Source organism: Vidua macroura, chromosome 5 (assembly GCF_024509145.1).
Source record: "Vidua macroura isolate BioBank_ID:100142 chromosome 5, ASM2450914v1, whole genome shotgun sequence".
NCBI classification, from domain to species: Eukaryota; Metazoa; Chordata; class Aves; order Passeriformes; family Viduidae; genus Vidua; species Vidua macroura.
The window spans coordinates 55,429,886-55,447,292 of NC_071575.1; the positions used below are offsets into that span (position 1 = coordinate 55,429,886).

The 17,407-nt window shown below is 39.2% G+C and overlaps 1 protein-coding gene across 1 annotated transcript; it reads right to left on the reverse strand.

Moving 5' to 3' along the window:
• Window positions 1-4,330: 4,330 nt before the first annotated feature.
• On the reverse strand, window positions 4,331-17,143 carry CRELD2 (cysteine rich with EGF like domains 2). The gene is made up of 10 exons (XM_053978874.1): window positions 16,898-17,143; window positions 15,827-15,909; window positions 14,806-14,916; window positions 12,505-12,596; window positions 11,317-11,493; window positions 10,026-10,124; window positions 8,354-8,431; window positions 7,498-7,593; window positions 6,539-6,679; window positions 4,331-4,937 (listed from the first exon to the last, which is right to left on the reverse strand). The coding sequence occupies exons 1-10, from the start codon at window positions 17,066-17,068 to the stop codon at window positions 4,879-4,881; spliced, it is 1,107 nt and encodes a 368-aa protein (XP_053834849.1). The 5' UTR covers window positions 17,069-17,143; the 3' UTR covers window positions 4,331-4,878.
• Window positions 17,144-17,407: the final 264 nt, after the last annotated feature.

Below are 17,407 nucleotides of genomic sequence, written 5' to 3' on the forward strand. Positions count from 1 at the left end.
AAAAAAAAAAATCAACACCAGATGACAAAACCCTTTCACCATTCTGAAGAGATGACAAATTCAGAAAGTCTCTCCTGGGAATGGTCGCCCAGCTATCAGTCTCCGGCGCTGGGGATGGCTGCTGCAGGTCACAAAATGCAGACTCTTGGTGTTTCTTGATGTTTCCCAGGTCCAGGTCCAGAGCAGGTTCAGATGGTATTCAGGAAAGGGAAAGGGAAGGGAAAAAGAAACAGTCCAGGGTAAAAATTGGACTGCCTAGCTAAACTAACTAATAAGCAAAAGCAAAAGCAAAAGCAAGCAAGCCAGCAAGCCAGCAAGCAAGCCCAAGCCAGCCAAGCCTCTCCTAGACACAGACCATGGGGAGAGGTGAGCCGGCTGATAACAAGACAAAGCAATCCTTCACTTTCAGAGTCAGTCCTGAAGGCACAGAACATAATATCAGGCATAAACAGAACACACGATTTGGGATACAAACACCATACCGTCACCCTAGGACACCCTTTCATGTGATCGCTGACTCCCTGAATTACCTAAGTCATCAAGGTGCTCTGCAAAAGAGAATTAATTTGCCCTATTTAGGAATGGATAGTATCACATTTTGAAAATAACCCAATGTCTATTACAGACAAGTTGGGAATTCATGTCAAAGAAAATATTCAGTATTATGTGCCAATGTTTAGCTGAAAACATTTCAGCACATACCTTGACTTCTAATTTTAGGCACTGCAGGATTGTCATATTGGTGCTGCATACTTGAGACTGCTTTCCTGGTCTTATTTAGAGCCTTAATTGAAACACGAAGGTCTCTAAGTTTGCTTGCTCCTGGAAAGTGTTTCTGGACTTTCCGTGGAGTCCAGCTATCACATATGAGAGAATCCTTGAATCCTTGTCCTTTCAAGTGCCTAGATACATTATTGAGTACTATTTCCCATGGCAAAAAAACACTTAATTTTAGGCCAAGAAATCCCAAAGTAGTAGCAAAACAATCTAGGAAAAGGGATGTTGCTTCCAGTTTGGTACCACAGTATGAAGTTTACAAAATAAATCATAGGTGTGGGTCTAAAAGTTCACCTTGGTACTTATTACAGAAGTACCTACCACTTCACCAACCAACCTGCCAGTAACCAACACTTCACTGAGGCACAAATCTTGTTTGTTGGGTATCTCAGACCACTTTTGAAGTGTTTACCAACATATTTGTATAGTTGGACATAAGACCTGTTCATCCAGACAACCCTAAGTACAAACTCTTGTACCACATAACCAGACGTCCTTACAACACAATGAAAAATTTAATGGGAACAGTTCACTTTCTTTTAGCACCAGAACATTGACATATACAGTAGAAAGTATTGATAGTCTGGACTGGCTTGGTTAACAAAATGCACTTTACCTTCATTGCCAGTTTCTGCTAATCAGTTCAAATCCTACTCCTCCATCCCCTCCATTCTGATTATAAAGGGCAAAACCCAAGACAACTCAGAATCCAATCCCCACTGTATTTAAGACAGAGGGAGGAGAAAAGATTAAGTTCAGTCAAAACAATTTTTAGTTTCAACTTCTAAAATGGAACAGTAATTACAGTCTGAAGAAGTAAAAGGAGAACACAGAACATAACAAGGGAACTAACTCTTTAAAAACTCAGCATCAAGAGGGCAGAAGACAGCAGCATACTACTAAATATTTATCACATACATACCATGGCAAATATTCCTTCAGTGAAAGCTCTAAATATTTGAATTCACCTTTCTGGACTCCACAATAATTTAATGCAGAGCAATATGTGCCTATATTTGGTGGCAGGAGAATGGGAGAATTGAGGAGAATAGAATATTAGTGACTCCTAATACCCAGGTACTACATCTCTATGTTTTCTAGGGAACAACATTCTGATTGATGGTTCTACTCTGGTAATGGAAAGCTGAAAGCATTTTTCTCCAGAACTGAAAAACAGTCTGGTTGTATCAGACTACTCATTACTTCTGCAGGTCAGGTGAGCAAGAGTTTCTCCTCTTTTATCACCATAGAAAAACAAATTCTTGAAATTCTTGGTTTTTATCAGTTCATCTCAGAGTTGAGCTTAACTAAGACAATTCAGTTAAGGCTTTCTGTCCAAAGTTTTGGCAGATGGGAAGCAAATGCTTCCACAATGTAGTTAAGAACCTCATCAGGTATCCCCCAGAGTCCCAAGTAAGTTGAAAGGAACTTAAAAGTATCAAGTTCTTCTTCATAGGGAAGCATTATTTCAGGCTTGGAACATTAATAGAAGAGTTTGTACTGGACAAACTCAATTCCCTTAAGTGTAAGTTGATGGTAGTTTCTAAACAGTACCAACATTTCCTGTTATGATTAACAACCATTCATACCACAACCTGCAACACCTGGGAGTTAAATGTGAGTAACATAGAGAAGCTACACTCCTGCAGGATCCTTAGGGATGAATAGTACTGTAACTGGCTACACCTGTACTAAAAAAACCCTAAAGATCCTTGAGTTGTATTCTATGTGGTCCCCAAACTGCCTACTTTTTCCTCCCTTTGATTTAGTACTCATCAAATGCAATGCCCACCCTCCAACTTGCAAGATTTTGTGGCAAATAGGCCCATCTTTGACAATTACAGCTGAGAAAGCACTGAAGATTTCATATTCTGACTGGCAAGTTAAGGATACAACAGTTAAAGAAAACTGTTACAGATACCTTAATACCACTACGTATTCAAACTACCATGCACAGGATCAGCTTAGACAGCTTTTAACATAAGAATTCAACAGAATTAGATATTGTACAATATTCACCTAGGTATCTCTCACACATACAAATCCTCCATGCACTGTTTATAAACTGAACCGTGACTTAGCTTGAACAAAAGTCTTCAGAAGTATATAGAAGATGTCTGATCTTTACTGCTCAGCAGAGTAGGTCAATCCTATTCATAGCCTTTTTATGTCCCCTTACCTCAGAGTACTGTTTGAAACTTTTTTTGAAGCCTAAACTGTGCTCTTCTTAGCTGTATTCTACAATCCCTTGTATCCACCATCACAATGTATTCTAAACTTTACTCACTTCCACCAGACTGTATGTGGATGTGCGGCTTTTGTTTGCTGCAGCTTTGGGCGGCTGGGAAGCCCGGCTAGGCGCTGCCCTTTGTGAGACCGCAGCTGCTGCGTGCACGGACGCTCCAGGGCTAAGGCGTTCGCCTCCGTGCTGGTGCTGAGCGCTCCAGTGTGGGTACACAGCCTTGGTAGCCTTACACTGAGAGGAAACAAAGGGACGAGAGAAGGCACACTTTGCCTGCGGGCCTGAGAATTTTATTTCCCTCGTGGTCGCAGCGATGGGCAGAGCGACCATCCTCAGGCGGCACAAGGGCAAAATGGCAAATGGACAATGAAAGCATTGGGTTAAATAGGGGGCAGGCAGACAGGGGTGGAAATCCCCTTCACCCAATAGGGACAGACAACAGGGGAGTGACACGGATCACAACAACCTGTGGGAACATAACAGAGGTGGGTACAGCGTTCTGGGACAAAGAGGAATGCAAAGGTGCGGTGATTGCTACAGAACTTTCAAGAGGAAGCCAGGAGTGGCTACAAGATTGACATGTAAGAGCTCCTGTGGTAAGTGACTCGGAGCGAACCATTGTGACGGGAAATGGGGGTACAGAGAACCAACTAACTAACATTTATTAAAATCTCTAATTGAACCAACCCAGTATACAACATGGATGGTCCTTATCTTATTTACAGCTGTGACAGTCCTACAGGATATATCCATTTCAGCTCTTATACTTGCCTTTAAGCTTAGAGACCACACATAGGAAGTTGTATCTATGCTATGCTTATAAGCTTTCCCTCTGAAATGGCACAAGTTACAGGATGAAAAATTGATTGTAGTATGCTTGCTCTGCAGTAGACAGGAAGCTATTACACACAGCAGTAGGTTGTAGTGAAAGTCCTGTATTCATCAATTCTAGAGAGCACTCACATAATAACTATGAGCCATTGCAGCCATGTGTTAGCCAAACCTACTTTTCAGCACCTTCTAAACTAGTTTACATAGTTGATGCAAGTATCTGTCAGAAAGACCTGTTTACCTGCCTTTGAAAAGTTAAGTTGACATAATTCTTCCTTTAGAGCAAAGTGTGTGTGAGAGAGGAGGTTGTTGGGTTGAGGTTTTTATTTAATGCATATTCCAAGACAACTGAGTGCTAGAATTCAGTGCTGAAGTGAAATACAGTTTACAAGGTTCTGGGGTTTTGGTTTTTTGAGGGTTGTTTGGGTTGCTTTTGTGTTTTTTTCACTAACTTAAAAGAAAAATACACATGACAACACATCAAGGTAGTAACATCTTAAAAATTTTAAGGCACATTCCAACAAAATACACTTTTATTGAATGGAATATTAGGCATTCTATTTTGTTTAAGGGAACAGTGCTTCCCTCCCCCCCAGAGACACCCCCTTTGACAATTCCCAAAAGCTGTATTTCAATTACAGAAATATTTCTCATGATTAGAAACAACAAACTTCAGTCTAAATTTTCCTTGAATTATGAAGTGCAACTAAATTCTTCCAGAAGATAACAGTTTTCAGTAGGCACTAGAATGAGAAGCCTGCAAATTGTTTACAGTTGCTGGGTACAGTGTTATGTTCATTCAAATTTTATACTAATCCATCTAGAGTTTTGTTTTTGAAGAATTATATAAAAAGTGGGATTTAAGAATAAAGAAATGCAGCTTAAAGAGCAGGTTGTCACCATTTAAAAAAAAAGTTTTAATGGCAACCTGCATATTTCATACCACTTCCACAGTATGTCAGCTAGCAGAGGCTTAGTCCAATAATTTAAAACTTTAGATAGGAATGTCTTTTGGTTCTGAATGCAGATCATAAGTCAACATGTTCAGTATGTGAAGGCGCAGTTGTTTCACTCTTTACTTCCTCTCCTGTGAAGTTAAATAGCACAATTAGAATACAAATCTATTATCAATTATATATATAATTAATTATATAGAATTATATATATAATTAATTATATATATAACTATGACTTTTGAAATTAGGATTTTTTTAAAGAGAAACCCAAATTAACATATTTATCAAGACCAGAAAAGCAATTAAGCCATATATAACACCTACATGCACCATTCTCCCAACCTAAGCTTGTAGTTATTTATTATATGCCAACAAATTTTTTTCAAATAAATTGGTATTATACGATTAGTGGAAGGAAAAAAAAATCAGCACAGGCACTACTGTTCTAGGCTTTTGTTTCCAGCTATTCACAGTGAATTTCCTCCATTCCACACATCCTGTCAGTAGTAGTTTTGGTATTTGAAAAAGTAGGGCAAGTCTTACTCAGAATTGTTTTTATAGTACAAACTGCTCAGTTCAGATGTTAAAAGAACTTGTAGAAAAGCAGAGCAATTTTATTATATTGGGAAAAGCATTATCTAAACAAAAAAAACAAAAAACAAACAAACAAACAAACAAAAAAACTAAGCCAATTTGTCAACCTTTTATTTTACTTTTAGTCTCAAAATGTCAGACCACATTAACAAAAGTTATCAGGCACTGATACCCTGCATATCTGTATCAGAGAAGTATGTAACTGGTTAAATAGGACTAATAACAGTGAGCACTAACAGTAAAAGGAATGAACTGAGTGGCCTTGAGCAACGCAACATCCATCATTACAACTTTTTAGTACAAGACGAAAAAATCAGTCTTGGGGATGGAAATGGAAGGAAAAAAAAACCCCACCCAAACAAGCTAAGAAGTAGAAAGAAAAGGTTTGAAATTAGGTGTCTCTCATCTATTCTCCTACAGCTGTTATTGCAAAATAATCCCATCTTTCTCTTTGGAATTGTAAAAGAGGCCTAGATGGAGTAACAGAGCATTTAATGAATGTACTTCTGTCCATATAGGTCAATACATCCTAGAAAAAAATGATAGTTGAATTTTTTGACTGAAGGTATAATTTAAGTGAAGCTAAACAGTTCCCTATAACTGACAGATGGATATCTTCCCCATTTTCATCTTAACGCCAGCTCTGGCACTTACATGATCACAAAATAAACACATTCAGCTTTTTTATCCAGCAAAAAGAATTTGTAATTATTTTTTCAATTTGTAATTTTTGGAGATTTCAATGAGTTGAAAATTGCATGCAATCAGACAAACCCTTAAGTCACTACAATTAATGATAAAGGAATAAAGTAGGGAGGACAAGCTCTTTTTTATGACAGCAGAAATTTGCTAGCTCATTTCATGTAAAAAAGCCAGACCCTTAAGTGACTTAAAAACACAACTTTGAATTAAGCAAAAATGTAGCAACACAAGAACAGAAAAACCATAAACTATCTTTAGGCAAAACAACACACATCAATGTTAACTACACTATAAACTATTGATACAGACCATAGCTGTGTGAAGATGAGAAATAATATAGAGGGATTTACAAGTAACTAGACCCTTAGACTTACATAAAACTCCAAGTTGTTGATACAGCATATTTTTTTTTCATTGTCCCTGAAAAGCTACTTACTTGGTTTTACAGTTTGAACACATGTTCCATCCTTATCTTCAAACCCTTCTGAACATACACACTTGTAACTACCTGACGTATTAACACAGTCTTGATTCTCTTTCGTGCAGACCTTTTCAGGAAGGTTACATTCATCTACATCTAGAGATAGCACAGGGAAAGAAAGAGTCCACTGCTGTTATTTTGTTATAAACCGTATTTGTGCTCAGTCATATAAACAAAAGTCTATTCAAATATGAAAAACACTGAGGAGCAGAATGCTGCTGCAAGAGATTTAATTCTTCATGATTTGGACTGTTTCAAAGTTATTCAGATAACACTCAGTACTGTTGTTTTTTAAGGTTTTGCAAGTCCCTGTACAGAGAAATGTATTAAGTAGTTATGTTTGTCACAATTAGGCAATTTGTCTTGACCTACTGAATATTTCCCCCACAGTCATTTTCTATTTATGCCATCAAAGTATAGCTAAAGGGAACAGAGCTTGTAAATACTACATCATCACAGTTAACAGCTACTTCAGATTATGTGTATGTCTTGTTCTTTCCCTCAGAGGAAGTCTAATTTCAAGTTAGAATTCACTAAGAATGAATCTCATTTGAATTTGGACATTGATGGATTATCACAATGCCTACCTCTCTGCTACAAAATGAATAGAAACACAGATCTGATGAAGTGGTAAGTAACTGACAAAAGACTCATGTAGCTGTTTCCTGAAGCTACTATAAAATACCTTATTCCTTTGTACCAGTGATTCACTTTAAGTCTTGTCAAGCATATCAGCTCAATAACAAAGTAATTTATTGAGAATGTCTTTGCAACTAATATCAGAACGACTGGGTTCACTTTGACAGGCATGAAAGCTGAAGCACACAAATGTGAATGCACTTATGAGCTCCTCCGCATGGTTAAACAAGAGTGCGCTAACTAGTGTTCTACCAGGTACTGCTAAATCCACCAACCTGTACATGTCTCATCTTCCTTCACGTATCCAGATGCACAGGTCTTACATTTTTGAGAACCTTCTCCCGTGCAACCTACACAGCTGGCATCACATGCTAAAGATAAAATATTTTATGCATAAAAAATTGTGTATCTGGGGTTTAAAATACTACCCTTAAAGTCAGACAGCTTACTCACACAAAGAATCACAGAATGGCTTGGGCTGGAAGTTGACCTTAAAGATCATCTAGCTCCAACCCCCCTGCCATAGGTTGGATGCCTTTCACTAGACCAGGTAGCTCAGAGTTCCATCCAACCAGTCTTTGAACGCATCCAGGGACAGGACATTCATAATTTCTCAGGTCCAGTGCCTCAACACCCTCATAGTAATGATTTTCTTCCTAATATCTAATCTAATTTATTTCAGCTTGAATCTATTCCCCCTTGTCTTGTCCACTACATGCCCTTATAAAAAGTCCTTCGCCACCTTTGCTGTAGGTCTCTTTAGGTACTGAAAGGCTCTGGAGCCTTCTCTTGCTTTGAATGGACAATCTCAGCTCTTTCAGCCTGTCCTCATAGGGGAGATGACCCTCTTGATCAAGATTTTCACAGCTGTCCTCTGGACCCACTCAAGCAGGTGCATGCCTGCCTTATGTTGGAGGTCCCAGAGCTGGAGGGCCTCACAAAAGCCAAGGAGAAATAACCAGAAATCTCTTGTTTTGCTCATACAATAGGTCTAAAGCCTCATCCTTCCCGAGCCCAGTGAGGATCAGACCACACTGTACCAAATACCCATCAGGCATTTTCTAAGCATAACCTCTAGCATTAGTTTAGTATTCTAGACAGTACAATACAACAGGAAGATTGAAAAGAAACCTTTGCATGAGAAAGATCCATCTGTGTTCAAACAATACTGGTGATCTTTGCAAGGAGAAGCAGCACATTCATCTAAATCTGAAAGATAAAAAGTGACAAGTTACCCAAAATAGTAGTTATGATTAAATAAGACAGATTAATACTTGAATGCTATTGAGAATAGTTGTTGCAATGAGTTTGTGGTCAGGTATGCAACATGGTACACCCAGAACTAGCACAGTAACATACACTGTTTTGTTCAGCTTAAACCTGTATTAGAAAATCAAAACTGATCCTCATATGCTTTGTGATGACAATAAGAGATGTATCAGAAATTCAAAAGCTCAAACTAAATAAACTTCCAGGATACCTGCAATCCCTGCCATTTTCGAGTCATGCATTTATGCAAATATCATAACAAACAAGCAGACACACTATTGTTCTGGAACACTGTTTTCTCCTGTACTCCTACATTACCAAGTTACAGAGCTTTTTATATGACTAAAAAACTATACTACTGCACATACATGCACCTCTTAGTATTCTACAGAAAGCAAATTGAAACAAACCAAGTTATGACTAGGACCAGTCAGACTGAAAACCAATTCTGCTGCAGAGTTAAAACATGCAAGCCTTATGATTTTGAGAAAAGGGTGCAACAGTATTTCATTAAAAAATTCAATCAAAGAAAGGCTGCTTCAGTCCCTTTCTTCGTGTCATTGCTGTCACTCTCATCCTGTTGCTGCACCCATCATTCCTACTGATTACTCAATTGATTTATAGTTGATTAGTGGCAATAATTATCTGGAAAAAAAACTCAGCTGTACAGAAGACAGTACCAAAGCATCTTAAAAACGCCCTGGGAGTGCTCAGTAGTTGCCTAAGCAGGTATTGCAAGAGCTGTAATTCAAAACCAGTTCTTACTGGCACTTTGAAAAGGAAGCAGTGTTCACATAATTTCAAAGACACTGTTTCCGGGCATTATGTTAGAGAACTTTAAAGGGTCAAATTCAACCACTAAAACAGAATGTGTTACTCTCCCCTAGTGCATTCCTGCATTGGGAGTATTTTTAGTCTTAACATTTTTCCTCTATTCACACTTATCTCCTTGTAAACCAACTTAAATGCTAAGATAGAAACAGGTAAGAGATTAATGGAAGCACTGAGCTTTATGTCTCCTGGTATTTCTGTCCAACAACAGGAAAAGTTAGTATGTATGGCTTTTAGTGAAGTGTTTGAAGTCTATTAGGGTTGAGCATTTACAACAAAGTTACATGAAGGTAAATGTGTAATTAGTACAAAATATGTAGTTAAGTTTATACAAATCTTTTACTAATTGACAGAATAGCTTAGTCAAGAGCAGGACATTGTTTAGCATTCAAATAAACACCAAGAAAACTCAAGTTTAAAAAGAAACGCCCCACTTGTTGCTCTATGAATTCCATTAAACTAAAAAGACATACAATGAACAGTATCATAAAGGTAGCTATCATCACCAGGCAATCAGTGGTGAGAAAATACTGCTTTCCTGCAACATGAAGTAAGTTAGGAAGAGAGAGACTAATAAAACTGTAGAAATCTAAACTGACAGATAATTTCCATCAAATAAAATAAAATTTGGAAGTGTTGCCATCTAATCTTACTAGCCAGTGTTACTACAAAACCTGTTTGAAGTTTGCCAAGCATTACTCACCCACACAAGCTCCATCTTCATTTTTAATCCAGCCTTCTTTACAGTCTTGACAGTCCTTGTTACTTGAACCAGTACAAGTCTTACAGGCAGCATGACAGGCTGAGAGGAGAAAACTTTGTTGAGAGATCCCAAGACAAGTTCAGGCACACAAACTCTCAGAGAAAACTTTATTTAGGATTCAGTGGAAGCCATCATTTTTTAGCAGCTTGAAACTCCCATTCACCAGACACCACCTCCATAAGATCAAGATTTAATTCAGAAACGTGCAGCTATCTGACCAAAACAGCTGCAAAATACCAACGGAAACCAAACCTAGCAATTACAGTTATTTGCACCACTGAGAACACTGCCATGAAATTCTAGTGACTAGAAGTGACAGGTCCAATTTCTAAAATATTTGGAAAGAGGAGATCAGGAAGGTAAACTTAGCTTAGCCCCTCAGGGCTGGGACATGAGTTTAAACATCAAACTCTACACTTCTCTACTGAATAAATCCTCACACAACTTATATTAGCAACTAGCTATGACAGCAATGTGTGAAGTGATTTAACTCTCAAGACCTTCAGAAGGAACTATACTAGAAATCCAGCTGTATATACATATTGTATACATACATATAACATGCATATATAACATACCCTATGTAACATCTGTATGTTATATATTGTCATCTAAAACAAATCATAGAGAAGAATTACAACACAACCAGATTAAAACAAAAAAAACAACAACAAAACAATATAGACTATTTAAAAACAATCTTATTAGACCCCAGAGACAGGATGTAGTTGTTGCAGAATCTCATCAAGGGTCTAAGAAGAATTGAAAATCTGACCAATGCAAAATTTTACTCCTATGACCTGATTTTGTTTCAAAATTAAACTTAGGCATATCTAACTGGAATCTAAGTAGTTTGCAGTACAGACTAACTGTTTCCATTTATTTCATTTAAGTTCATCTGAGACATGAGGAAAACTTAACTTTTAAAACAGTCCAGTATGTAGTAATTTCAGCTCAAGATTTTAACAGCACTTTGGAAGCAGAGAAGCAAAGATTTTCACGAATTCTTCTTCTTAAAGCAGAAAAAACAATTTTAAAACCAAGGGCAATGTGAAAAGATGACTTAGCAAAATCTTAGAATTCCACTAAAATGACTGACAAGTCTTTTATGCTTAAAGCTGAACAAACTGTGTTTTGTTTCTACATTTGTTAGTTTCAAATGTTTCTAGTTTTTCTTGCAAAAACTGAGGAAGTAACACAAAGATATAAGCATGTGTTAAGACTTTGTTACCTGTACAAACAGAATGTGTCTCGTTTCTCAAGGAACTGAAGTAGCCACTAGAACAGTCCAAACAAAACTGTCCTGTGTACTCCTTCTTACAGCTACATGAGCCATCTCCACCTCGGGTACCATCACCGTCACAGTGGCCATTTCCATGGCAAGGTCTTTCTGATCCACCATGACAAGCTAAAAAAGGATCAAACATATTTTTAAATCAGAAGCTTAAGGAAATAACTTTCCACTCTCAGACACAAGCACCCAAAGTCCCTCTCTCTTCACAGAAAATAAAATAAAAATTAATTTTAAAATGTCACACTAAAGCAAGATATAATTTCCAAGAGTGTTTTTCACCCTTGAGAGTAACCAAAAGTTTTGCAATAAGGCAATGCTTAATAATATATTCAAGTATAAGGGAAACTCAAAACAATCTCCAGGAAAAGTTATCAATTTGATTTTGGGTAAAGACCATGGCTCAAAATTTTATTTATTTTCCTAGCTTCCTGGATAAAATTGGTATCTTTATTTTTTCTGGATCTCCGAGAAGGCTCATATTACATTTGTAAAAATCTACCAGCTATAATTTATATCAATATAGGGAATGGGGACTTAATTTTTACCAATATATTAAGTGGCCAAAATTGATCTCTTAATAAGGTGCAAAGTTTTAGAGATTTATAAATTCTACCAGCTTCAGATATCTCTCACCACTTTTGCAAAGACCTTACTTTCACCTCCCACCTACTTTGACCCAATTTTTCTCACTGCCTTTTTAACTGACCCACAGTGGCAAGTTTCTTCATTTAAACCCCAGCAGCATTTGGGTTGTTTTACTCTTGAAACTGGTCAAGGATTCTTGTCTACACAGATTCTGCAAGGCCACCTAAACAACAGACTTCATGTTACAGAGAGCCTTTAAGGTTCAGGTGTGGATATTAGCATCAGATTGACTGTTTCTGCACATCTTGGTACCCTTGACAGCTTAGTACATTACTACATGCCCAGAAGACTTTTATTCAGGCAGGATATTCACAAGGTAGCCACTCAGCTATGAGGCAGAAAGCAGGTACATACTACACAGCAGCCTGTGTCTCATGCAAAATATCATACATCATGTATTTGTCTGTGACAGTAAAGACTGAAGCAAACAGGTAAAAAAAAACCTATATTTGCTACTCAGTTTTTCAGAAGAAAAATTACCAAGGCAATCAGGTCCATAAGTTCCAGTGGGGCAGCAAACTTCTATTGTTTCAATGCAAAACCACTTAAACAAATCTGGATACTTCTTCTTTCTGTGTATGAAAGACATTCATTTACAAAGGAATTCATTTACAAAAGGAACAAAGATGCTTTAAAAGCTAGCTCACACAACTGATCCAGCACAACACAGGAGAGAAACCTATTGCACATGACAGATTAGAAATTTAATTCTTCTGAAGATTTCAAGAATCAATTTCTATAAGAAGTGCTCCAACTTGAAAACATACCTTTTAAAATACAATACTATTAACAAGCTTTACTCAACTTTTGTAAGTTATATTTAAGAAAAAAGTGAAATAAGAGCAACAAATAAAATAAATTCTTCGTACATGTACACATGCCATTTTTTAAATGCCTTACTTTTAGGTAAGGTTTATATACAGTTTAGACAGTCTAACTTATCCCTTTCTCTTATAGATAATTTCTGTATCTTTATCTCAAGTATACAGAAGATAGCCTGGAAGAGATGTTAACATTTGTTCAAATTATTGGCTACTTGATGATAGGGTTAAAATTTCTCCTTTTTTAGCATTGATCGAGTATTATTTTAGAAGACATTTTTAAAATTCAAGTTAGTTGTGTGCTACTTGAGCACAAGCATACAGCCCCAATTGAGTCCACTCCCTGCTCCTCTCAGGACTTCCTACACTAAATTATGTGAGCAAGAGTGTCCTTCAGATGATTCCTGAACTCTGACAGGCTTGGCGCTGTGGGGAACCTGTTCCAGTGATTGACCACCCTTTATGTAACAACTTGTAAAAAATGCCTAAGGTATCATGGGCAAAGAAATTGTCTTTGGAAACTACCACAGAAACTGAATGACATTTGGATACTGCAGGTTAAAGAAAGGAAGGCAAACAATGAATTGCATGCACTCAAACAGTTTATTAAATACAGAAACTTTCCAAAACCCAATGTATTCTGTGAATTGTTTTGGTTATTTTAAGAAGTTTACTACGCCAAATTTTCTAGTTTCCAGTTCTGCAAATTTTAGCCAAATTAAAGACTCTGAGTTGCATAATTTACCTTTCTGGAAGGCATGTCCTATGAGGAGCACCTACTCTGTGCTTGTCTAGAAGGAGGTGGAGGGGGTGGCCTCATTGCCCTCTGCAGCTTCCTGAGGAGGGAAAGGGGAGAAGGATGTGCCGATCTCTGTTGTGTTTAATGACAGGACACAAGGGAAGGGTTCACAGCTGCACCAGGAGAGGTTTAGACTGGACATTAGGAAACATTTCTTTACCAAGAGGGTGATCAAACACTGGGACAGGTTTCCTAGAGAGGTGATGGAGGCCCCAAGCCTATCAGTGTTTTAGAGGTGTTTGGACAATGACCTTAACAACATGCTTTAACTTTTGATCAGCCCTGAAGCAGTCAGGCAGCGGGACTAAGTGATCATTTTAGGTTCCTTGCAAGTGAAATATTCTATCTTCTCTGCTATTCTACTCTATTCCCTTCACTATATGTTACCATATATATAATACTGTATAGTTAGGTAAAAGGATGAAGCAGTAATTTAGAAGAAAGTAGAGTATCAAAAAGCCTTATCTAGTTATGAAACATTATAATGGCAGTTTACTCTATTGTATTCTAGCTAATTAGGAGTGCTGACAGTCTAAATTCGTGAAAAATACTTAGAAGAAATGTGATTTGGAACTAAAAAACCCAAACATTAAGAAATCTAAATGGTACACTGCCATCCATGCACTAATTATATTTATGACTGGTATACAAAAAGCTTAGCTATAGCACAAATCCCAGTCTAGCTTAAAATGCAGGTAGAAAATTCAGCTGCTACTCTACCATCTGCAAGAGATCCAACTTCTACCCTGATTAGCACCAACTATATTTTTGATTGCCAGGAGAACAAAATGTAGTGTCAGGGAAAAAAAGCAAGCAATTAAAAAACCCGCAAGAGCCAAAGAGCCTTTTGCAGTTTTGTGACAAAGGAACTAAATTTCAAATAATAAGGGACTAAATTTCAAAATTTTCCAATGTTAGTTTGCCTTGACACCCTACTGGTAACTAAGCAGACAGTGTATAAGAAACAAGTGTAGATGCTTTGGTACAACACTGCTGGAATTGAAAATCTGAAACCAGCTGCACCCAATGGCAACTCTTGAAAGACAATGAATAATTGCCCATACTGCTATTATTCAGGTACAAGGTTAAACATTATATATTAGTTCATCCTCTTAGATAATTTATTCACACAAAGACCTCCACCAAGAAAATTATACTTACAATTTGAACCACCATTTTTCTATAAGCTCTTCATGTTCTTCTACCATGTTGTTACATTCAAAGTTACTACTGTCACACAGATTCTCTATGATCTCTACAAGACGAATTTCACTACAAGCAGAGAAGGAAAACTGTAAATTTAATTTAAATGTTTAATACAACTCAAGACCTGACAGAGCAGCCAGATTTCAGTGAGACTATTTCATCAGTTTATGGGGTGCCTTGAATTAGTTTCAAAACATACCAAATATCAGAGCAAAGAACTAAAAAACATTACTTCAGTCAAAAAATAAACCCAAACCCAGAATAGTGACCACAAGAACATTGTGACTTGCGTGCATTTACTATTCTAGATTGTAGGTTTGATAGATTTTTAGCTTCCCAGAAAATTGGAGTGCAGTACTTTAATATTCAACAATAAATTTAATGTATTTTTATTTGACACAAGCATGTGAATCTCACAGTAACATCTCAATGCTCCAACTAAGACAAAAAAAAAATTTGAAATGCAGGAGAAAGGTATCAGGTTACTTTTCTCCATGGTTGACCAGATATGCGTACAGTAATCTGCCCTCTGTTTGGCACTGAAACAGTGACAACTCTAGGGAGAAGATACTGCTTTAATTCTAAATCAAGCATTCCAGTACTCTGTAACTTTTATGACTAGCAATAAAATGTTGACCATTATTTAGATTCATTATTTTAAGTCTTTACTGGTAAATAGAAAAAAAAAAAAACCTACTATGACTAATAACAGAAATAATTTTAGTTGTTTTCAGAAACAAGGCGAATAGAGGCAATAATAAGGCACTGAGTCTTTACTATAATCTTTAGATTACAATGTAATGTAACACTATAATCATTAAGAATTTAAGATTTGGACAAGAGAAACCTTAGTTGCCAAGTTCAATATTTAAGTTCCAAACAAACAATGGTATTGTGAAGTGAACACAAAATGTAGTTGAATGAGAACACAGTGAACACAAAATGCAGTTGAATGAGAAGTACTGAGACAGCTCACCTGGACTCATACTTTGACAGCGTCTTCTCTTCCCAAGCAGTGTTCCCACCACCAAAGTTTTTTTTAGCTGTATCTGCTAAACCCTACAAATAAAAAGGACCAGAAATTACATAGGGTTTGTTTCTAATAAAAATTAAGGGCAATAACAAATGCTTATATAGAAATTATGAAAAGCGCCATGCATAAACTACAGTAGAGCTCTCAAGCTGCTGATCAAATTCCTGAGTGAAAGCAACAGCTAACGACAACACAAAGAGTGAGAACGTGTATGCTACAGCATAACGTGATTAAATTTTCCTAATGCATAAACAAAGCCACGTTACAGTCTTGATTTACAAAAAAAACCCCTATGCATGTATGAAACCCTTCTCCCTCAAGTTCTCAGGAAATTGATTATTTATTATCATTTGGACAGAACCTCTACTTCATTCTGTTTTGGTAACAGCCGGTGTGCACCAAGTTGTAAGTTAAGCACACAACCGTACAACAGGGCGATCAGCACAGCTGTCCCCAGTCACAGCCAATGCCACCAGACGACACCTGGCAGAAAACCCCGCAGTACAAGTGACCTGGCGAGCCTGCAGCAGCCGATATGCGTATGGAGAGCACAAAGCACCGGTCACCAGGCGGAACAGCCCCTCTTTGCCGGCGCAGAATTTACTATGCCACAAAGTGGCAACAGATAGTGAAGTGGGACGAAGTGTTCCACCAGCACTTCCCATAGTGCCAGCCTTTTTACACAAAAAGCACTAAAACACCTTTGGCGGCAGAGATGGAGGAGCTCTGACATGCATCCGCCTCAGCACTGCGAGCGCTGCCGGAGCGGGACCCGCCGCTGCTCCATCACAGGCCGGCTCCAGCGGAGGCTCTCCCGTAGCGGAGGCTCTCTCTGGGCACACAGCCGGCCGGACCCGCGCCGCGCCCGCCGGCGCTGCCCGGCCATGGGGCCGGCGCTGCCCCTCGGCGCCCGCCGCAGGCGCGGAGCCACCTACGCCGCTGCTCGACCCCGCCCAGAGCCCCCACAAACCCCTGACCCAGCACGGGGCCGTCCGCCCGCACCCCGCGGCCCACCTGGTTGAACCTGTCCACGATGCCCCGGCAGGTGGAGCACGCCAGGCGCCGCCGCTCACCGGCGCCGCTCACAGGCAGCGACAGCAACAGGGCGGCACAGAGCAGCACGGCCAAGACCACGCGAGACGGTCGTGGCGCGGGGCCCGGGCGCGGAGAGGGGCCGGGCCCCATGGCGAGGGCGCGGGACCCCTGGACGCGGAGCGGGGCCGCCCCAGCCGAGCCCCCTCAGCAGCGGCGGCCGCGCTGGCCCCGCCCCGGCCCCGCCGGCCCGCGAGCTCCATTCAGATTTCCGCGTCAGCCCCACGCGCGCACCGGCCGCGGGCGCTCATTGGTCGAGGCGGCGGAGCGAAGGGACGTGGTCCAATCAGCGCCCGCCACGCTCCGGACCAATGGGAGCCTCCCGCGTGCCCAGGGAGCTGGGCGAGGGGCGGGGCAGAGCGCTTGGAGATAGCGTCGCCGCCATCATGAGAAAGGGCGGGCACCGGCTCCGTAGGGGCTTCAGAGCCGCCC